Source organism: Sander lucioperca, chromosome 9 (assembly GCF_008315115.2).
Source record: "Sander lucioperca isolate FBNREF2018 chromosome 9, SLUC_FBN_1.2, whole genome shotgun sequence".
Taxonomy (NCBI): domain Eukaryota; kingdom Metazoa; phylum Chordata; class Actinopteri; order Perciformes; family Percidae; genus Sander; species Sander lucioperca.
The window spans coordinates 26,462,424-26,486,097 of record NC_050181.1 but is presented as its reverse complement, the minus strand read 5'-3'; the positions used below and the strand labels follow the sequence as shown (position 1 = coordinate 26,486,097).

The following is a 23,674-nucleotide window of genomic DNA, read 5'->3' as shown; positions in this document are numbered from 1 at the left end:
ACAACAATATGTTTTTGCATATCATTGAGCATTTTTAAGTGGGTATATGGAAATCCTGGAGATTTCTTAGTGGGTATACTGCGTATACCTGCGTATCATGTGGACTACACCACTGGTTTTCTGTGATTGATTCAGTACATGCATATTGTAGCTCTCCTGTTCATCCATAGCATTCATTGCTGACTGATGTTTTCTTGAATCTCGATTAGAGATGCACCGATAGACCGGCCGGTGACCGGAATTGGCCGGTTTTCACGTGCTCGGCCATGACCGGCGACCGGCAGGTCAGTCTGACATATGGTGATTTCATGCTGGTCAACGCTACAATTAACTGACAACATAAGTTATACCAGTTACAGTTCTCAAGGACGCACGCGTCCGCGCTATTCTCGCATGTAGGGAACCTGGTGAATTAACCTGCAACATGTCAGCTGTTTGGGAATTCTTCAGCGTGTGCAGAAGATAACAAGTTTGCAATATGCAACACCTGCAAGGAGAAAATAGGGCGTGGAGGGACGACACCAAAAACCAAAATCACATTTCTTTAGTTGGATATTGGATGTGAAAAGAAGGAAAAGGTTCTAACATTGCACTTTAGATGTGTGTGAATTTCCCACACCAGGAGTAATTTATATAGTTCTATTTTATAGTGATCCATTATCTGTTCAAAACATGTTCTATGTTCTGTGCAAAATGTTCTATTAAAGAAAAATAAATATGTGTGCTGTAAAGTGGTTAGAAAAAATGAAATCGGAATCCGTTAAAATCGGTATCGGCTGGCCTAACTCAAAGAAAATCGGAAATCGGAATCGGCCTAGAAAGTTGTAATCGGTGCATCTCTAATCTTGATCAAGCCGGACCTTGAAATCTTTGCTTCCAATTTTTCCCAAAACGAGCCATTTGAATGAGATGTTTTTCAACTGCATTGGCTTCTCCGTCCCAGTTCTGGTTTGCGTTTTTAATTTGAAATGGGATTTTAATCTCCCACAAACACACCACAGCGTCCTTTAAGCCTGATTAAACAGCTGTTTGGCAACACATAAATCCAAGAGGTGTCATCTCGTTTTGTCTCTGTTGCGGGTTTCAACCCTCCAGCGAACTCAGAGCCCTGCAGGTTGGGAGTTCTTCAGAGTCCTGAATGTCATGACTCCACTTGAAGCTGTTAGCATGTTTATGGATGGTTGTTTTATGCCAGGGGTCAGCCTGATTGGACAGGTGGTGTGATTTACGCAGTGATACATCAACTCAGGCCTTTAAAATTCCTTCGCATTCGGTGGAGCAGAGGGAATTGGCTGTAGGAGTCATCTTGTGGATCCAATCAGCTTCCTCTGACAGCAGCCGGGCCCGCAGACGAGTTAGAGGGCCGAGTTTTCTTTTTTTTTCTCTGCCTGCTGTCAGCGCGGTTTCCCCTAAATTTCCCCTCATATCAAACAAAAGTAAATTGAAAAATGGAAAAAGCCTATAATAATTCCTCCCCCATGGATCACTTTGGTTTCCACAGTATTTAGCTCCAGTGATTGATTGCTGCTGTTCTCCGTGCGAGCTATTCTGGTCACACTCCCACTTCTTTTTCTGGAAAGTGTATCTATAAAAAGGCCCGTTAATAATTAAAGTCATTTGACACACTGTGACGGCGTCGGTGCCAGATCAGCGCATTAATCTCACTAATTAAAGCTGTGAATAATTTACTCTGCAGATATTTCAGATGGTCCTGCCCGCCGAAGTGAAGCCGGACAGCTCGACAGCTCAGAGGTCCCAAACCACGGGACACCTGGTCCTCACCATGCCCAGGGTACGTACAGTTCCACATCCTCACCTGAGCCAGGTGTCCAACTCAGGAGCCAAAGTCTCTTCTTTCTTTACAATCTCTTTACGGAATAAATCATCAGGCTACATTTACATTGCTACGTTTTAGTTTTAGGACTTCACCGTGAGAGGACTGTTTACAGACGATGTGACCGGCAGGTAACGTTAACTGGTCCCTATACGCAAATATCATAAATGATAGGGAACCCAGCAACGGCGATTATGAACTTTTCCACCATTTTCTCGGAACTAATGTTCTGGTAGGAACGAAAGTTTACATCGTATGTTTCTCCGGAATCAGCCAGTGCGATGGACGTCTATATTCCGATTGGTTGCTGGCGTTTGCCGTTGAACCACGTCATAGCTCATTACCATAAAGTTGACCAAACTTCAACTTTCTACTTGACGCTCTAGTCGCTCAAACGCCCAAAACGCCATAAACTCCACTACCATCCACGGTCCCTGAAAGCACCGTCATCTGGCGGTGCCTGTAGCCAGCTCACAGTCACCTGTTGGCGGCTAAACAACTGCCGCTGGTAGCCGGCGTCCCGGAGCTCTGGAGCTGCTAAATACAACCAGCAACTGCTGCTCAGATTTTATCGTTCTATCACACTGTGTTCACGTTACAGCGCTTTACTTAGTTTAAAATACTTCTATTTTAGGTATATAATATATGGTCTGTTGGTGAAGTAGATGATCATTTTATGGGGGATACATTTTGTCTCCACCGGGGATTAAAAAAAAAATCAGCAGAGGCAGGGATATGTAGACCAGAAAGGGGGGAATCCCACGCATCTTTCAGCCACGCTAGTAACGTGAATTTTAAGAAGGTGATGTCTGGTCAGAGTAAACTTTTGTTGTGATCATCATCGCAGACTAACGCAGCCTATTCACCGGATTTTTTTCCGGGCTATGATCCAACGTCACTCTACATTGACGTGAACCAATCACCATTAAACGTGCTTCCTGCTTCTCTCGGTCAGCGGCGTGACGCAACTGCAGCCTGGGCATCTGTGCACAGAGGATCAGTGGAAGGTCTCAGCGCTGTGCTGTGCAACTCCAAGATTTCTGACAGACTGAGTTGCAATGATCGGCTACAGAAGAGAAGGAGTTCTTGGAGCCGCTATGATCAGAAGGATCGCGGGGACCATGCACGTTGTCTGCACCGACCCGACCGCTCTGACTGCAAGAAGCACAAAACCCGTTTTTTAGACCGTCTCTGCAAACATCGGCTGACAGATCAGGCAATATAAGCTTGCTGTCCTGGAAATATGAACTATTTTTTATGTGGACATAATTTTACTGCCAAAAGAGTATTAAAAACTGACTTGCGTTGCCGGTGATTTAAAGGCCTGTCAAGGCTGCAATAAATAGGCCTATCAAAACACATCTATTGTCTGTTTTATTGTTCCACAACTTACTTTTCATCATAGTGATAACGGGTACAATCATAGATCAAATGTGACAGTTGTCTTGTCCCACACTGTGCCACAACAACACTACAATAATATAGCAATGTGTGCATTAATAAGAGAATTGAAACAGAGTAAAAGGCAAGGTAAGTTTAGTTGTATAGCACAATTCATACACAAGGCAACTCAACGTGCTTTACAGAGGCATAGACACATTGTAATCAAACGTTAAAGTACATTCAAGAGACAAAGGGAAATTAAAACGAGAGAAAGAATAGTTAAAATTAAAGGTGCTCTAAGCGATGTTGGGTGACGTCACTTCTTGTTGACGTTCGAAGTATTGTCAAACAAAATGGAGGCTAGCTCGCCCCTCTGTCCTCCTCATCCCGTTGTCTAGGACAGCTCTCCTTCCCTATTCATCTTTCTCTCTCCTCCACTCCCCACACCCCCCTTCATGTGCACGTGCACTAACTTTATTTGTCCCCGAGGGGCAATTAAAAGGCACAGAAGTAGCACGTAAAAGAACAATTCACAGATACGAATACATATATAAATAAAGACATATGTAATGCAGAGTTTTCCTCACCATTATAAATCTTTTTGTCAGCACCTAAGCTGAATGAATGTGGAATGTGGCCAAAAAGCGCAGAAAAAAACATCAAACTTCCTACAAGACTTTTCTCAGATCTAATGATTGTAGTTGGACTTCTTTAGCAAGCTTTAAGCTTTTTGAGTGTTATTCATTTTTTATCTGCTCTAGCTTTTCCAACGTTTTAGACACAGATATGGTGATAATAATGGTCCAAAATTATGTCGAATTGCATATTTCCTTTATTGAAAAACACCACCTTTCTTGAGGAAAGACCCTTAAACCCTTTCGCCAAAAATGCGCACCTAAGTCTTTGATGAACCCAGGGAACACACTGTGCGTTCACGGGCATCGGAAAAACATTTTTCCCAGTGAAAACGTCATCATTCACGTCACCTCATGTGGGAATCAGAGATGGGGAACTGGGGCTAGATTTTGGTAACCAAGTTTCCCAGTTGGTGACGCGTCGTTGACAACTGACGTACAGAAACATGGCCGACGATCGTTCTAATGTGTTGAAGGGTGAGAAACTTTTCCTAAATATAGAAAATTCACGCATGCGTTTAATATATTTTGCCAACGTCCACAATGTGCTATCGATTTAGGTTGTTGTTGTGGCCTCCATGTTTTCACACCCCTGATGCTCTAGGCTACGCCCAACAGTTGGTGGCAGTCATGCAACGAGTTGTTATGCCAAACGCCAATATAACAGATGAAGACCACGCATAGACAGTGAAGCAATCACGGGGGCGGTCCCTGATATTCCCAGGTGGCATGAACGGACCAACACTGTGTAGCAATCCAGGGGAAACAGACCAGCCAATCCGGCACAGGGGGCGGGTCCATAGGCTCAGATTGGAGGAGGTGATAGAGGGAGTCTATCTGCCTGTGCAAGTGCTGCAGCCACTTGGCACATGGCACTGGTCATACCTGCAGCCCATCAGGTAATCAGGGGAAGGCATTAAGAGAGCCAGCCCAAGGCCGCATGAGAGAGGGTGAGGAACAAAGGACCAGAGAGGCAACACTGCAGGAGTTTGTTGCTCAGTAAGGATATGTCTGGAAAAAGGACTGACCTCTCGCTCTCGGACAACACCGTCTGAAGACTGACAGACGGGAAGAATCCTGAGTTAAAGTTTGTCCCACAAAGTTTATAAAGAACACTTAATGTTAAAGCTAACTGTCTCTGAGTCTCCTATTTTCATTGTGAATCTGGCTTTCAAGTCCCCTGGGTTGCTACAACTGTAATGCATCGCATTATGCTGTACGTTCTAAAGTGCTAATACAAGTATTATAATAAAATATACATTAAAATCATTAAAATAAGCCGGTAAGAGTACATTTCAGGACAAAAATGGATAGTTAAGAGTTAAAATGATGTATCAAATTTATGAGAAAGCTAAACGATAATGTTTTCAGCCCCTGACTTAAATGTAAACAGTTTGAAACAGCAGACATCAGGGGCCCTATTTTAACGATCTAAGCACACGGCGTGAAGCGCCTGGTGCAGGTGCGTTTTAGGGCGTGTCCAAATCCACTTTTGCTAGTTTGACTGAGGAAAAAGGGTCTGTGCGCCAGATGCATGGTTCTAAAGGGTTGTACTTAGTGTCTTCATTAATTCATAGGTGTGTTTTGGGCGTAACATGCAATAAACCAATCAGAGATCATCTCCCATTCCCTTTAAAAGCCAGGCGTGTTTGGACCTTGGAGCATTGCTGTTATGATGGAGGATTTACTAAACAGGAAGGATTTTCAGGAGAAGAACTGATCTGCTCGTGTGTGAAGTGAAAGCGTGCAAGCAGATCACATAATACTATTTCACATTTTGAATCTTTTGCACGTTTGTGTGCTTCTGCGCGTCCCTGAGACTTATGTCTTTTATTTGCAATTGAAATATTACCCAAAACAAAGCTATAATAAAAGATGTCATTAACGCTGTCGGCTGTTTGCTACGATTGTGTTGCTCCTGCCAATGAGCAGCAGACATTTTGTGCTGTGAGGTTCAATAAAGGAATTCTTTATGGTGTCTATAAAGACACGCAGGTGCTGATACTGCAGACTCTGAGCCGCTGCCATTAATCACTGTATGGCCTCTGGTGCACCAGAGCGCCAGTAAACAGTTGAACATGAAAGTGTGGGAGCTGTTTGCAGAGACGACGAGTAAACGCATTTTTTTTTCTTCCCGTTTCTCTGATGTGTCTTTTTAGGCCGAAGGTGAAATCAAAGTGACAAAGAGCGTCCTGCCTCCGCCCAGAGCGCGTCAAAGCAGATGCAGCGACTCGCCTGAGGACAATAAAAGGTAAAGACATTCTCTGCAGCTGCAGACCTGATTATACACAACGTCTCTGTGATGTCAGAAATCAGACAAGGTTTTATTGCCACAATAAGTTCACTTAGTATGTGGAATTTGCCTTGGTGAAAGGTGCATTCATGAACAAACAAACAAACTTATATGAAATAAACAATAAATACAGAAACAAATTTATACATGCAAAATAACTTGCATAAGAAAAAAGAGGCTGAATGGCTTGAGTGCATAATTTGTAAAGAATATATAGTATATACTGTAGTATGTTCAATGTGAAGATCTAAAGTTTAATTAGGCTATGTTTAGACGGAAACGATCTGAAGAGAAAACGCAAAAGTGGGCGTTGCGTTCTCACTTCTTATTCCACGTTTAGACGAGCGTTTTGGGGGGCGAAATCTGCGTGCGTATGGTGACGCAAAAGTGTGTGAAATTGGATGTAGTATGCAGGCCAGGCGGCTAGGTGGTAGTGTGATGCACTGCCACACAACACCACCAAGTCCGCGCGCCTGCGTAGAACCTTCCTTCTACTTCTCTCCCTAGTGGCGCGAAACCAAAACATGGCGAAGCGAACAACAAAAGCTGACAATTTTGTCTGGATAGACGAGGAGGTGGAGTTATTCCTCCAAACAACCTTAGATTACAAAGCCACAAAGGCACAACAGGGCGTGGACTGGGAGTCCTGCCAGTCAAAATATATAGACACATGGACCGAACGTCTTCAGCAGTATCCTGTACCAGGAGGGACGTCATATCCACACAAGAGAGAAGCTATCTGTATAAGTCAGATATCATCAAAGCTGAAAGCCATTTGGACAAAGTATAGGCAGGCTGTGGATACCCAACGGCGGAGTGGCCATGGGCGAGTAATCGCTCCATATTTTGATTTATGTAACGAAATATGGGGTGGGTCGCCAGCCACCGCAACAACAGAGGCTGGTGTTGAAACGTCAGAAGTGAACGACATCGTCAGACAGACAGAGCCACCGTGAGCAGATCGGAGCAGACTTTTGTGTTTTTACCCTTTAGACGGGAACGCGACGGTGCAGCGTTTTTAAGATTTCCACTCTGGAGGGTGGTTTCACTTTTTTTGTGTTTTTAATCCCCAAAAGTGCCATCGCCGTCTAAACGAAAGGCACATCTGAACAAATATTTCAATGTTTTCACCCGCGATCATTTTCGTGTAAACAGGGCCTTAGTCAGCGTGGACACACACCTGATCAGAACTAAAAAGCAGCAACGGATCATGTTTCCTTGATTTGGACCAACTGAACTGAAATGTACTACGGTTTTAAAGAGAGAATCAAGGTACTGTGGGAAAATTGCCAAGTAATACAAATACTGTTGTCAGTTTTCTGGTGATACAGAAAGATAAAATACTAATAAACACTCCGTTTTTAATATTAATGAGGCATAAAGAGGCCTGCAGGTCGCTGCCTGGTGTGTTTGTGTGAATTTCTCAGAGTCAAGTGTTCGGTGTTAGTCTGTGTTTGGCCTTGAGTTGAACATGCACATATTCAATAGACTCTGGCTTATCAGGTCCCTGTTGTCCTAATTACAGATTCCTTGTTGTATTTTAAACGCTCAGCCGTGTTGATGATGTTGGCCCTCTCGCTGCTAATGACCACATTCTAGCCAAAGATAACCTTGACATCGCACTGGGAGGAAGATACTCCCACAGTATCTCACATACAGTGAAGTACTGAGTCTTTTACTGCGGGGTTCAGTCCTGGCTGTAGGCACTCAGGCTCTAGCTGCTTGTTTTTGATTTTTCTGTTTCGGATGAGGGTTTATATCTATTCTTGAATGTGACCCGTATCCCAGCACGACAACAGTCATGTCATGCTCACCACTTTGCTGCTGCTTTTTACTTTTTCTTTTTACTCACAAAATAATTCCAGTCGCTTCTACTTTGCTGTTCTTTTGTTTAGCTTAAAGGTCCAATGTGTAGGAATTTCTCCCATCTAGAGTTGAGATCATATATCGCAATCAACTCTGTTGCGTCACGCAGTTTAAAGTAGGTATTACAGCTACGGTAGCCTTCACGCTTCAAAAAGCCGGTCTCTTGCTCTTTTCAATATCCTTTTTCTTTTTCTGGGCGAAGAAGAAGATGAAATTTGGATTTTGAATACGTGTGGTCCTCCATGTTTCCTTCTTCAAACTTGCCGGGGCCGGGAAGCTACGATACCCATTAGCAGCAGAACTAGAACAATTTGTCTGTCAACAATAGAGTCGTAGCGGCAAAGTGACATGACTCTGTTTTTGTACCGATGGAAGTAGAGCTATCTATTCTTGAATATGTTGATTTTTAAAGACATGCTGTATTTTTAGACACAAAGAAATATCAGTGAGTCTTTCAGTCAACCACTTTGGTCCAGACTTAAACATCTCAAAAGCTTTTGATTAGATTGTCATGGAAATCATCCACAGTATCATTGTTCCCAGCTGAATCCTAATAACTTTGGTGAACCTGTGGCTAGGGTTGGGCCGATGGATGATGCTATCAACCACTGAGCACGGGACTGTGATTTAAAAATACTTGTGTACACACAGACATCCAACAAGTCCTCCAAACCATACAAAGATATCGGTCATTTCTTCCTCCCCTCTAATCTGACCCACAGGAGTGTTTTCCATCCTCATATCTAAACCAGAGAAGGTAGCGGACGTGGTTTTAAACATGTCGTTAACATTGTGAAACCGTCCCAGTTTGGTTAGGTTTAGGCACCAAAACTGCTTAGTAAAAGGGACGCTATGCAGTTTTGGCCATTTCTTCGCTGTTTTCTGTTTTTTTGCTGGCAGGTTTCTCTAATAGAGCTCCCCCTACAGCTTCAGAATAGATATTTGGCAACAATGTTGTAAAAACGTGTTGGCGACTCTCCCCCCTCCCATCTTCTCCCTCTGGTCGTGTGCATTTGTTTTCAAAGAAACCTGCGAACGCACAGAGCCATGTCCACTGAGGTAGACAGCTAGTGAGCTAGCTAGTAAGCCCGTAACAGACAGCAATCATAATAAAAACCTTTACAGACAATAGCAAACATCCTGAGGTCACAATAACAAGAAATACAAAGATTTAACAGAGTTTATGCCAAAGATACTTATAAGTGCAACTGCAAGAACACCAGGTCAGCATTGGATCTGCAGGTTTCAGTTTGTCTCAGTTCTCGCCATTCTGAAAACGCAGCTCCTATGTTTACTTGTGTCTGACTCCTCTCTCGGTCAGTCTGCTGTTTCCTCTTTCTCTGTTCCTCCGACAATGCTTTCCTAGCTTTCTGCTTCTTTTTTGCCGGCTCAGCCATGACGATAGTGTGAAAAACTCCATGGCTACCTTGTTCTTATAGCTAGCCGGTTCCTGGATGTGTGCAGTGCCGTGAAGCAATTTGTTACATCACGAGACCTGATATCACGCCATGCTTCCTGACGCTGAGGTCAGCGGCTCACCGGTCCAAAGTTGCGAGGGTGGTTTTTCCGCTCACAGGCGCTAGGGGGGAGCGAGACGACCACCATTCATCTCGACAAAAGTCATATAACCATTCCAATGACTCCGAAGCTGTTCAGTTAAAAAAAACGCCATACTTCCCCTTTAAGTTGATAAAAAAGATGGTGGTTTGGGTTCAAATCAGTCTTCACTTCCAGAGACATGAACCCCAGTCTCCTGGGTGAAAGTCCTGTGTTTGTTTGACCCATCTTATGACCCATGTTATCGATTGTTTGATGTCTTTGTCATGCTCGGCGTCATTGCAAATCAGGGTCTCTTCTTCAATTGATTCCCTGAGTTAAGTAAAGGCTAGAATGAAGTTTGTATCTCACAAGCATCTTTAACTCTAAAATATGTTTGGCAGACTACTCCGATCGCATTGGAAACTGGAAATTTAATAAAATGACCATATATACAGGACATACTGTAGGATATCATCACTCAACAATTAATTATCTTGTAGCTCTTCCTCTGTGAGCCATCGACCGGCTCAGTGAGGTTTAGTTTAGGTTATCTCAGAGCAGCGTCACCTTCTTAATGACCACATCAGTCTGCAGTGCTGTTTGAATGAGCTCCGTTTCCTCTCCTTGCCTGAAGGCGCGGTGACGTTACCACGCCATTCTCATCATCATTACCATTTTATGACCGGGATCTGCTTCTTGTCCTTCAGCTGGCCCCATCAAACAGCGAAGAGCCCCGGCGCAATCCTGTACCCACAAATTAAACATTTGATAAAAATGCTAAGCTGCTCCAGGGCAAGGTGACAGGTGAGCCGCACCGGCGGCTGCAGAGTTATTGCATCATGCAGAGATGATTAGGGTTGACCTTTGACCCCACGCTCACCCCCAGATTCTGTATTCAGCCTCTGGCATGGATGGAAATGCATCTGAAGGCCATGATTGGGTTTGAAATGGATTTACTTGATGACACAAGGCAAGGCAATGTGGGAATTGTATCTAAAACCCACCGCTCATGTCGACTGAGATAATATCCCAAGTGGTTTTGAAAGAGATAATGAAAGGTCAGCGGTCAAGATCAACGCTATATTTAAGTGAGTGGGCTTACAGTTCCTGCAGCAATATGGGCCAGAACTGAGCTGGTTTAAAGACTTACTTGGGTGGCAACTAACCATTATTTTCATTAATAAATCAGTTTTGTTTTCTTCCATGAAGCAATTAATTAATTATTATCACATCTGTAAAATATTAGTCTGGGTCAACAGATGCACATTGCTGTGTCACGCCATAACCACAACCCGGGGAAAAACTTGATATTACCGCTACGTGTCTAGGCTTCCAGAGTTGGGTTTACTCGTGCAATTAAATCTACAGAGATAGCATTAGCGTGCATATTTGGGGGTCTATCACAGCCTCAGTAAGACGAGGGCCGGCCCCACGACCTCTGCAATGAAGTCGTAATAATGCGGGAGTCATCTCTACACATTATAAATTGACCTAGTCATCGTGTCCCTCAGGACTCATTTGATTATCTTTGTTTACAAAAGAATAACCGTGGCGCTCATCCTCCGACCCCTGACCCCCCTCGCTCCCTCGCCTACCACCTCCTGACCCCTGCAACCTTTACAACAAATTACTTTATCGATAGATAGATAGATACTTTATTGATCCCCAAGGGGAAATTCAAGTTTAATAATAATAATAATATTATTGCACCATGTGCAGTTATTCGTCTTTTATATTCATCTGAATGAACCAAATGACCAAAGGTCCTTTTATTGCTGCTAAAACGTTTGAATAGAAGAGAAAAGCAGGAAGCACAGTATGAGTGAGACAATTAGTCAAAGAATCGATTTTAAAATTTGACAACTGAAAAATAGTTCCCGCTTTTCAAATGTGCTTCAAATAATGGGCTGCTTTTCTCAGTTTTATTTGTATTTCTCAATTTTTAGACAGTTGGTTAAAAAACGATATCACTTTGGACATTTTGGCCGTCCATCTATCCACCCATCCATCCAGTCATCCACTCATCCATCCATCCACCCATCCATCCAACCATCCATCCAGTCATCCACCCATCCATCCATCCAACCATCGATCCATCCATCCATCCATCCAGTCATCCACCCATCCATCCAACCATCCATCCATCCATCCATCCATCCATCCATCCAGTCATCCATCCATCCATCCAGTCATCCACCCATCCATCCAACCATCCATCCATCCAGTCATCCATCCATCCATCCAGTCATCCATCCATCCATCCAGTCATCCATCTATCCATCCATCCATCCATCCACCCACACACCCATCCATCCACCCACCCACCCAAACCCATCCATCCATCCATCCATTGGTCATTTTAAAAAATTTTGGTTCCGGTCCGTCAAACCAATATATTCCAATATCAGGGTTTTCCCGCCATGATAAGGTTTAGGTGAAGCACCTAAAGGCTGTTTTATGCTTTTGCGTGAACTCCACGCCGTAGCTACGGTGTCGCTCCTACGTCGTGACCCTTTCGGAGTTCTGCGTCGGTGTTGAGCGTGTTTCTTTGCATCGCGGTGCATTTCACCGCCAGGACGCTAGGGGGTGTGTGGTTTCCGGAGGGTCAGTCACGAAACTCTGTCATTTCCGTGAGCGAAAGAGAGAGAGACAGTTTATGTTATGTTAGCAAGCAAACTTTAGCACAACTGCCCACGAAGTACTGCTTGCTGGCGAAGTGCTATGGTGGAGGGCTTGGAGAGGGGTTCGCGTCGACGCAGAGGGGTCTGCAGGGGTACGCCGTCGATTCAACACAGAAGCATAAAACAGCATTAAAGTGATGGTTCGGAGTAATTTCACCCTAGGCTGCTTTGCACCTTGACCTCAAGCCAAACAACCCCCCATAAGCTTTTTCCCCTTGTTATAACGTTGGTCGAGTTAGCGTTATCTGCTGGTTAGCTTAGTGCAGGCGCTAATGGATCCACGTTTGTATCTCGTAAATTACTCCACTAATAATACCCGAAATGATACCAAACTTCTACAGTAGTACAAATAGTTTGTGTACTTATAAAACGAGGCATTAGAAAGATTGTAACTACACCATAAGTATATTTAAATAACACTTGCCTGATGGATACTCCTCTCTGCTACTGTGCTATCGCGCAAGATCCCGCAACATCCCACATCTATTGCTGGAAGAGACTGCCAAGCAAGAAGCGAGAGAACAGCAGAATAGATCAAGAAAATGGCAGAGTCAGAGGTGAACATCGAATGTGACAATGAGTGGCTCAGTTTCGAAAGTCGCCCGTACCTATTCGTGCTTGAATACAAGGACGAGGAGCTACAACTAATGGAGGAGAATCGGAGAGCTAGCTAGCAACGCTAGCTACCAGCGCAAGCAGCAGAGAGTAGAAGCCATCAGGCAAGTGCTATTTAAATAAACTACTGATGTACTTACAAACGTTCTAATGCCTCGTTTTATGAGTACATAACCTATTTGTACTACTGTAGAAGTTTGGTATCATTCCAGGCATTATTAGTGGGGTAATTTACGAGATACACTCTTTGATCCATTAGCGCCTGCACTAAGCCATTCGGCTGATAACGCTAACTCGCCCAATGTTAGACCAAGGGAAAAAAAGCTTATGGGGGGTTGTTTGGCTCGAGGTGATGGTGCAAAGGACCCTAGGGTGAAATTACTCCGAACCATCACTTTAAGCCAAATGAATGTAACTAAAAGATTTTTCTCAGATCTAACGATTGTACTTGGACTTCATTAGCAAGTTTTGTCTTTAAGCTTTTTGAGTGTTATGTATTTATTATCTGCTCTAGCTTTTCCAACATTTTAGACACAGATGTAGTGATAACGGTCCAAAATGATGTAAAAAAAGAGACGCAAAACTACCACAAAGGGACAAAACCGACTACAAAGAGACGCCAAATGACCACAGAGACGTAAAAACAACCCAAAAGAAAACGCAGCACGATTACAAAGAGATGCAAAACCCACAAAAAAACAAAAAATGTATGGGAAGGAAGGACGCCTAAACCACCTGCCAGTTAGGTGCATCCATGTCTCCCACGAACCGAGGGAAAACCCTGCAATATGCCAGTATATCAGCCACTAATATCTCATGTGTAAACTTATTTCACATACAGTTTACATAAGAAATTGTTTTGAAAAGCCTCTTAGTGACATGAATACATGCATGTGTTACAGTAATGGACTGTCCGGAAGGGCGACTGATAAACGGAGAGTACAGTAGTATTGTCACATCTCTCCGTCAGGCCACACGAAACATGACATCAACCTTTTCTGAGTCCATTTGACTTGTTTAGTCTGGTTCTTATCTAAATGTGAATCACATCCAAACCTAATCCCAAGTGGATCGGTGGCTACAGACACTAAACAGAACCTGCTGATGATGTTACTGCAGCCGATCACAACTCAATTACTGAACTGAGAGCGATAACCTTACGGGAGCTTAGTGCGGCTAAAAGCTCAGTCACAGTTATCAGTCTGCGGACATTCAGGAGATCTACTCTTGCATTAGCAGTGAGTTTACTCAGGGTCGTATCTGCCATTATCAGGCCTCAATTTCACAGTTTCCACAGTGGTGTCAGGACAGTTACCTTCAACTAAACAGACAAAACAAAAGAGCTGGTCATGTACACATCCAAATCACCACCTGGACTGAACCATACCCACATCCACAGCCAACCAGTTGAACAGGTCAGCAGTTTTAAATACCTGGGACTCATTATAGACAATAAACTCATCTTCAAGGAACATGTCACTGCCATCCGGAAACGTGCACAACAAAGACTACATGTCATATGCAAACTGAAAGCCCTTTCTGTTGCCCCCCACCTCCTGCTCCTACTTTACAAAAGCATCATCCAACCCACCCTGCTGTACTGCTGCTCACCCTGTTTTTACACAATGCCACCTGCAAAAACAAACTCAGTAAAAATCACACGTTGCCTCCAAGATAATCAGTCTCCCCACACCCAGCCTATCAGACATGAATGACACAGCCATCACACGCCTAGCATGTACAATAGCAGCTGACACAGACCATCCCCTGTGTCCATTCTTCACACTACTCCCATCTGGCCGCAGATACAGAGCACTGAACTTGACTAAAGCCTATTTCAAAAAAAGTTTTGTCCCCACCGCCATCACAGTGCTGAACAAACTGTAATACCGCCACCACCGCAGTTGCTTTGTAGTTTTCACATTGATGTGTCTATGTGGGTTACTTAAAGGTGCTGTAGGTAGGATTGTGAAGATCCAGGATTTAGCCAAAGAATTTGAACATCGACAACTTCTCAGTCCCTCCCCCCCTTTCTGCTAAATAATAATAATAAATTGAATTTGTATAGCGCTTTGCAAGGACTCCTAAGCCCCTCCCCCACAAGGGAGAATAAATGCGTGTGCATGAGCAGTGATTGACACGCAATTAGACACCCCCCCCGGCCCTGATTGGTGCATCTGAACAGGGAGCGGTGGATTTTTACAAATCACACTCCAGGCTGTAGGTGGTGCCAGAGGAGACAGATTTTTTTTTAACAACGAACATGTAGTTCTACTGGAACATAGGGTCAGTTTCAGCAAATATGACAGAAAGTTAGTTTTATAAGTCTTACCTACTGCACCTTTAATGTAATGTGTTTTTTTGTTTTTGGTTGTATATGTGTTACATGTCTTATGTGTTTTTATATGTGTTGTGCTATGGAACATGAAAAGAAGATGGCACTGGCTTGGAGTGATTGAATATATGAATTTATCTTTAAAGGCATACTATGTAACTTTTCCCTCTTCAGTCCAGAGGACCGAAGAGGGAAAAGTTACATAGTATGCCTTTAAATGACAAAGTTAAAGGAACAAGCAAGTGCAAAGCGAGAAGTTCACCAAAACTCTCAAGGTGCATTTTGCAACAAGTCGTCCAAACCATACGACGGTATACGTAGGTTATTTATTTCTCCCCTCTAATACGACCAACAGGAGCATTTTACATCCTCATGTCTAAACCAGAGAACTTAACGGTCACGGTTTTGGACACCAAAACTAATTAGTTAAGTTTAGAAAAAGATGGTGGTTTGGGTTAAAATCAAATGTTACTTCACTTCTGGTTACGTATACGTGACGCAGAATGTAGTCATTCTGTAAATTACTGTAAAAAAAATAAATCACAGTAAGTTTACTTTTAACAAATGACCTGTGGCCATTTTTCCCTGGGGGAGGACAGTCTTGCATTTTGCTAAGAAAACAACTAATGAACCAATCAATCAGTCCCTCTAACGGCAAGCTAAAGAAAGATAGCCATTACATTGATTTTACAATCTACAGCTTAACAAAATGATTTTGGCATTCTTTATACATTTTAGATGAATCTGGCCAACATGGCGCCGTGTTGGCACCCGCAGCAACAACAAAGTTGAAGATTTTCTGCTTTTCTTGTTTTTATATTACAGTAAACTGAATACATCTGGATTTCGGACAAACTAATCTTACGACGTCGTGATTCATCTTAAATCGACAGATTAATGGATAATGAAAAGAATCGGCAGTTGCAACTCTCTGCAGGACAAAGTTCATTGAAAGAATCTTTCAATGTTCATTCAAATAAAACCTGCAGTAAATATCGACTAACTCAATGAATAAAATGTGAAAAAATACAAACAATTGAAACTCTTTTAGAGACTTTCTTTTCAGTTCTGGTTGGCATTTGGGGGGGACATTATCTCAGGACCCTCAGTATTTATAAAACCCCCGGCTGTGGCTCTGAATGTTCCCAAAGAGGCAATGTTTTTCACCTGTTTTTCCAACTCTTACAAGCTGCAGTAGCAGTTAAAATGCTGTCGTGTCTGTCTGTACTAAACATATCCATTTTAAGAGCAGGCACTCTTTCTTCTCTGCAGGAAAATGGTCTAAATTACTTTCTCCCGCCGAGCTGGTAATTTTCCTGCTGCTGAGTGAATTGGCTTCAGTGAATGAAGCCGGGACTGAAAGTACCATAGTGCTTATGGTACAGAATACAGTATGTCCTCTGGCAGCTTTATTCCCTTCTCAATAAACAAGTGTCAGAAAGCACAGAGTAATGAAGTGGCTCCTCCTCCTGTGTCCTGCTGTTTGTCGGCGGCTCGGCAGGAGATTAAATTATATTTGCCACACTCTTCCTGGAAAGTCAGCTCATTTCTTTAATATCGTCTCGCCCTCTGTGGCCGCTCTGTACACTGATACATACTGTAAAGCATATTAACACTACAGCCTTTATCATTTAAAGATTAGCAGCTCCGCGTAGTTTAAGATAACGTAGTATTAAGAGCAACAATGGTAGCAAGTAGTATGAAAGCCCAAAATTCTGTGCAGGGAGGTTAGTTGGGGGGGGTGGATGGTTCAAACAACACAGGACTTTCACCCCGGAGAACAACCCAACTGTCCCTTTCTTGTACCGAATGTTAGTAAAACGTACGTCCTGACCTAGAGCTTCAAAAGTGATGCCAAGAGTCCCGACCAAGTGCATTTAGATATGACACTAAAGTAGACTTTGGGGGTCCTATCTTGCACCCGGCACAGCACAACGCAAAGCCCGACCCAAGTGTCTTTGCTAGTTTAAGACCGACGCAGTTGTTAATTTCCCGTCCAGCGCCCACGTCGTTTAAATAGCAAATGCACCTGCACCCATCTGTGCGCCCATGGGCGTGCTGGTCTTACAGGGAGGTGTGTTCAGGTGCATTCTGGGCGTGCTGGTCTTACAGGGTGGTGTGTTCAGGTGCATTCTGGGCGTATTGCTATCTTGAGGCAGCGGGAAGTGATTGCGCCATTGACCAACAAAACCTGGTCTAAAGTCAATAACGCAGCATTTCATTGTTATTCAGAATCAGAATCAGAAAGGGCTTTATTGCCAAGTACGTTGCACGTACGAGAAATTTGTCATGGTGTTGTTGGAGCATGTCACACATACAAATGTATGTATTAATAACGATAAAATAAATTTAAATAAATAGTAAAATAAGTTAAACAGTAGTAAAAAGGAACGCTACAGCAGAGAGAGTACAGTGGCATGAGGAGCCAGAGGTGGGGTGTGGAGAGAGTCAGGGTGGTTTCCGGGCCTTGTTTAGAAGGCTAGTGGCGGAGGGAAAAAACTGTTTATGTGGCGTGAGGTTTTGGTCCTGATGGACCTCATCCTCCTGCCAGAGGGGAGTGGCTCAAAGAGCTTGTGTCCGGGGTGGGAGGGGTCAGCAATAATCTTTCCAGCACGCTTCAGAGTCCTGGTGGCGTATAGGTCCTGGAGCGGCGGCAGATTGCAGCCAATCACCTTCTCTGCTGACCGAATGACACGCTGCAGTCTGCCCTTGTCCTTGGCAGTGGCAGCAGCGTACCAGATGGTGATGGAGGATGTGAGGATGGACTCAATGATGGCTGTGTAGAAGTGCACCATCATTGTCTTTGGCAGGTTGAATTTCTTGTTTTTAACATTTTAACAGCAAATTAGTAAAATGCTCCTAGGCTAATTCATGTTAACTACATGGAATAAAGTGTTGCTAGTATTATGATGTGAATTATTACAAAAAACCTGCCTAACACCTCAGTCACACTGAAGCTAAGAGTGATAAACAGTTTTAGTTTTGTGACAGATACACAAGGATGAGTTCTGCTAAAATGTTTCAGAGCAACTGATGCCGTTTACTGTTTAACCTTTGTAAAAATCAAACAACAAACGCATTGATGGTCACAATTCTGGTTGACATTTAAAATTTTAACAACAATAGATCAGACTCTCCCATTATTACTACACTCTGTTAAGTGCTTTGCTCACTCCAGCAGTCAACCAACATTCACCTTGATGGTTTGATGTTTTGTAGGCTGATTGGTTGATTGCATGTTACACCCAAAACACATCTATGATTAATGAAGACACTAAGTACAACCCTTTTGAACCATGCACCCGGCGCTTAGACCCTTTTTTCCGCCCTCAAACTAGCAAAAGTGGATTTGGACACGCCCTAAACGCACCTGCGCCAGGCGCTTCACGCCGTGCACTTAAATTGTTAAAATAGGGCCCTTAGTGTCAATAACAAGCCAAATGCACCTGCCCAAGTGTCCGTATTTTATGCGATGGATAGTGAGAATGTGTTGTCTGCCGCTACCACTAAATTTTTAAAACAACGTGCTGCATTCTGGGCTGAATGTTGCATTCGCGATCTGTACTACTGTGGCAATTTCTGTAGTAACGTGTGTAGGCTCATTAAACCCATTTCTCTCGGGGTTTTCTCTGTTCCTTTTGGTTGGGACCATTGAGACGTGGGCTGGGCAACTCGGGGGGTTGCTTCTGGGCCGCTGGTGGCTGTGTGCCGCCATTTAAATGGGCCAGTCTTACACGTTTAACTTGATAACATCTCAGCCTACACAAACACACACACATTGGGTAATCAGAAGAATCCCTAGAGCTGATTTTCACAGCTCTTCTGGCCGTGTGGTTTAAAGATTATTAATTGGTAAATGGAACAGGTTCATTGTTGTGGGATGGAAGTGATGAGCTCAGAGGAGGAGTGGGATCCATTTGGTTTAATGGTTACAGATCTTGCGGTAAAATAGACGATCATCCTCATTGAGATCAATTTATGGATGTTGTTCCCCTCAGGCACAAGTCACACTGAACTGCAAAACATATCTGCATGAAATCAATTTATCTCGGCTTATTTAAAGTCGTATTATTGTTGGGATTGTTGTCCATCGCTTGTCAACCTTTAAAGAGAGTTCTTTGGGTTGTTTTTAGTAGGGATGCACTGAATCCAGATTTTTGGGGTTCGGCTGAATACCGAATCCACTGGTTAAGATTCTGCTGAATCCAAAACCGAATACCGAATCCTCCTCCCTCAGTCCATTTACACAGTCCAACACATTAATGAAGTAAACAGTGACTGTCCTTCCTTTGCCGTACCTGAAGTTGCTGCATTTTTGCTGTCTGTAGATTCCTTCATGCGCAACTCGTATTCTTTCGGATGTTTCATACCAGATGTTGTAACAGCGGTGATGTTGTGTATAGTTTAGGGTCCTCGCCACCACGAGACAAATCGGCATTGTATATTGAACATGTAGCTGGACTTGAATGGCCTTCTTTTGACTGAAAGTACTGCCAAACTACACTTTTTCTGCTCACGAGTTCCATTTTCACTTTCTCACAGCCTACTGCGTTGAACGCTCCACCTACGTAAACACCTTCCCGTAATTAACGGCGCCGTCATTACATCGACCAGCATAGCGAGCGTAGTGCAAGCGTAGGATTCGGTGGAAAAAAATTCTAAGGTTCTGCAGAAACCGAACCCCGTCAAAAAGCCCAATATTCAGCCGAATCCTGGATTCGGTGCATCCCTAGTTTTTAGTAGCCAAGTGGATTTAAAGACAGGTACAGAAAAAATGGCATTCATTGTTTCTGGTTCATCAGCATAAGACAGTTGACACTCACAAATCATGACACAACGAGGCTAATCAGTGTTTTAACCGACATCATCAGATGCACAGAGATTTGCCTGGGTTGGTGGAAGACTTGGGAGCGCATATTTTGCAAAGGGGTTTAATTTAGGGGTAAATCCCTCAAGAAAATGTGATGTTTTTCAATTAAAAAAAAAAAACATTAAAGGAAATTTTACATAATTTTGGACCATTATTATCACTGTCTAAAAACTTTGGAAAAGCTAGAAAAGATTAGTAAAAAAGATTATTTATTGTTCAATACGCAGCTCTGGGTGGCCTTTGTCTGTGATCTTGAGAAAAATGCAACATGAAATAAAGTTTCTTATCAAGATGTGCATCTTTGCAGTGTGCTTTCATCAGATATTCACGGCATTACAAACGTCTTCTAGTGGGAACCCGAAGAGAATTGATGTCCCTGTGAGATATTAAACATACGCTATCTGACATCTGGTAATTTGTTATTTCACAGCTCTACAGGAGGCTGATATAACACCTAAACTGGAATTCATATATGCATTCATGCAGTCATATTTATGGTCCGCACGTCCTGCGCTGTGCCGTTGAGCCACATATATCACATCTATATCAGGTCCCATATTGACCCTACATAGGCGCATTCAATCAGGAAAACTTAGACGTCTCTGCACCAACGTTACCAACACAACAACAGGGATTTACTTTAAAGGGGCGCTATGCAGTTTTGGCCATTTCTTCGCTGTTTTCTGGCTTTTTGTCCCACATGTTTCTCTATAGAGCTCCCCCTACAGGTTTCTCTATAGAGCCCCCCCCTACAGGTTTCTCTATAGAGCCCCCCTACAGGTTTCTCTATAGAGCCCCCCCCTACAGGTTTCTTAAGCCCCCCAGGTTTCTCTATAGAGCCCCCCCCTACAGGTTTCTCTATAGAGCCCCCCCTACAGGTTTCTCTATAGAGCCCCCCCTACAGTTTCCTAGAGCCCCCCCTACAGGTTTCTCTATAGAGCTCCCCTACAGGTTTCTCTATAGAGCCCCCCTACAGGTTTCTCTATAGAGCTCCCCTACAGGTTTCTCTATAGAGCCCCCCTACAGGTTTCTCTATAGAGCCCCCCCTACAGCTCCTATGTTTACTTGTGTCTGACTCCTCTCTCGGTCAGTCTGCTGTTTCCTCTTTCTCTGTTCCTCCGACAATGCTTTCCTAGCTTTCTGCTTCTTTTTTTGCCGACTCAGCCATGACGATAGTGTGAAAAACTCCATGGCTACCTTGTTCTTATAGCTAGCCGGTTCCTGGATGTGTGCAGTGCCGTGAAGCAATTCGTTACATCGAGACGCTGAGGCTGCCGGCTCGCCGGCCCAAAGTTGCTAGGGTGGTTTTTCCGCTCACAGGCGCTAGGGGGGAGCAAGACGACCACCATTCAACCCGAAAAAAGTCGTATAACTATTCCAATGACTCCGAAGCTGTTCAGTTAAGGTAAATTAAGCAAAAAAAACTGCATAGTTCGCCTTTAAACTTGACTTCTGTGCGTAGGCGTAATTAACGGGGGGGGGATGGGTGGGCTGTAACCCCCCCCCCCCCAAAAATCAAAGTTGGGCTTTTTCTGAAGATTTTGTTCCTTTTCAATGTTTTTGTCGCCTTTTTCGAAATTTGTTGGCAATTTTTTCTGTTTTTGTTGTTTTTTCAAGGTTTTTTTTAAGACACTTTTTTTCAATGTTTTTGTCGCTTTTAAAAAAAATTCGACGTCTTGGCTTTTTTCGACTTTTTTGTCTCTTTTTTCTAAACCTTTTTTCGATGTTTTTGTCGTTTTTGTTTTTTCAATCCATGCAGACATGTCCCGGGACCCCCGTGGACAGTTGTAGATCTCAACCCCCCCAATGTTGAACCCAAAGTTCCAGCCTTGCCTTTGCGTCCCCTCAGTGATTATCAGGCATTGATTGAATCAGGTTAGTTAGACGGTAACTATTAGCTGATTTAGTTTTCCTCTGGGGAACTAAATGGGTTCATAGAGGACGGTGCTGATGTTCAAATTAGATTAGATTTATAACTACTGGCAGGTACCAAGGTTATAATATAATATATAATATATACTGTATTTACAGAAAAACAAAAATGACAGAAAAAACGTTGACAAAATTGACAAAAACGTTGCAAAAAAAGCCCCAAAACGTCGGAAAAACTCCACTCGCCGTGTTTGGAGGAAGAAGAAGGATGAGTACAACCCCAAGAACACCATCCCAACCGTGAAGCATGGGTTGGAAACATCATTCTTTGGGGACAAGACGACTACACTGTATTGAGGGGAGGATGGATGGGGCCATGTATCGCAGGATCTTGGCCAACAACCTCCTTCCCTCAGTAAGAGCATTGGCTGGGTCTTCCAGCATGACAACGACCCGAAACACACAGCCCGTGCAACTAAGGAGTGGCTCCGTAAGAAGCATCTCAAGGTCCTGGCGTGGCCTAGCCAGTCTCCAGACCTGAACCCAATAGAAAATCTTTGGAGGGAGCTGAAAGTCCGTATTGCCCAGCGACAGCCCCGAAACCTGAAGGATCTGGAGAAGGTCTGTATGGATGAGTGGGCCAAAATCCCTGCTGCTGTGTGTGCAAACGTGGTCAAGAACTACAGGAAACGTATGATCTCTGGAATTGCAAACAAAGGTTTCTGTACCAAATATTAAGTTCTGCTTTTCTGATATATCAAATACTTATGTCATGCAATAAAATGCAAATTAATAACTTAAAAATCATAAGAATTACAGACCTCTACATGCTTTGTAAGTAGGAAAACCTGCAAAATCGGCAGTGTATCAAATACTTGTTCTCCCCACTGTATAATACATACTGTATTTACAGAAAAACAAAAATGTCGGAAAAAAGCGCCAAAACGTCGGAAAAAGTGCCAAAAATTTTATAAATTAAAAAGAGAAGCTACAACAACATTGAAAAAAAGTGACAAAATGTTCCATTTGTGATTGTGATTGAACAGAAGAGCCGGTGTTCCTGAGTGGCTGGAGGTGGACCCCAGCAGGCGCACGGCGCTCGACCTCGGCGACATCGTGCCGCGGCGGAGCGCCAACGAAGGTCCGCTGGACACGTCCAGGATGGCTCCTCCTCCCCCCCCAGAGCACAGCAGATTCTCCCACGATTTTGTGGACGACCCTGATGTCCCCCCACTGGTATAACACTGTAAGAAATATCACTCACCACTACGGATAAACTAACTGTAGCTTTTTTTTTTTTTTAAGATTATTTTTTGGGGCTTTTCCCTTTATTATAGTGACAGTGGATAGATGTGAAAGGGGGAGAGAGATGGGGGATGACACGCAGCAAAGGGCCGCAGGTCGGATTCGAACCCGGGCCGCTGCAGGACTCAGCCAACATGGGGCGAACGCTCTTACTGGGTGAGCTAGAGGCCGCTCCTAACTGTAGCTTTTAACCGTCGTGTTGTCTTCCTGTCGGCCACGCAAATTCTTAAAATTTAAACCGTAAGAATCTTTTGTTGCTTTTCCCGGTGTTTATTTTAACGTTTGTTCTTTTTTTTTACCACGTTTTTGTCACTTTTTCTGACATTTTGTCACTTTTCCGGAGTTCTTTGTCGATTTTTTTTCTGCGCTTTTCACGTTTTTGGTCTGTTTTTTTCTGACATTTTTGTCACTTTTTTCAACATTCTTTTATCAATTCTTTTCTTCAA

General features: G+C 43.5%; 1 protein-coding gene across 1 annotated transcript in view; it reads left to right on the top strand.

Annotated features, from left to right (window-relative positions):
- The window catches only part of lrrc6 (leucine rich repeat containing 6), a 71,130-nt gene that overhangs the window by 36,856 nt on the left and 10,600 nt on the right, over positions 1–23,674 (top strand). Inside the window, exons 10-12 of the mRNA XM_031292417.2 lie at positions 1,697–1,792; positions 6,012–6,103; positions 22,970–23,206. Of these exons, the coding sequence (XP_031148277.1) occupies positions 1,697–1,792; positions 6,012–6,103; positions 22,970–23,165 (384 nt within the window). The 3' untranslated portion in view covers positions 23,166–23,206. The remainder of the gene's footprint in view (positions 1–1,696; positions 1,793–6,011; positions 6,104–22,969; positions 23,207–23,674) is intronic.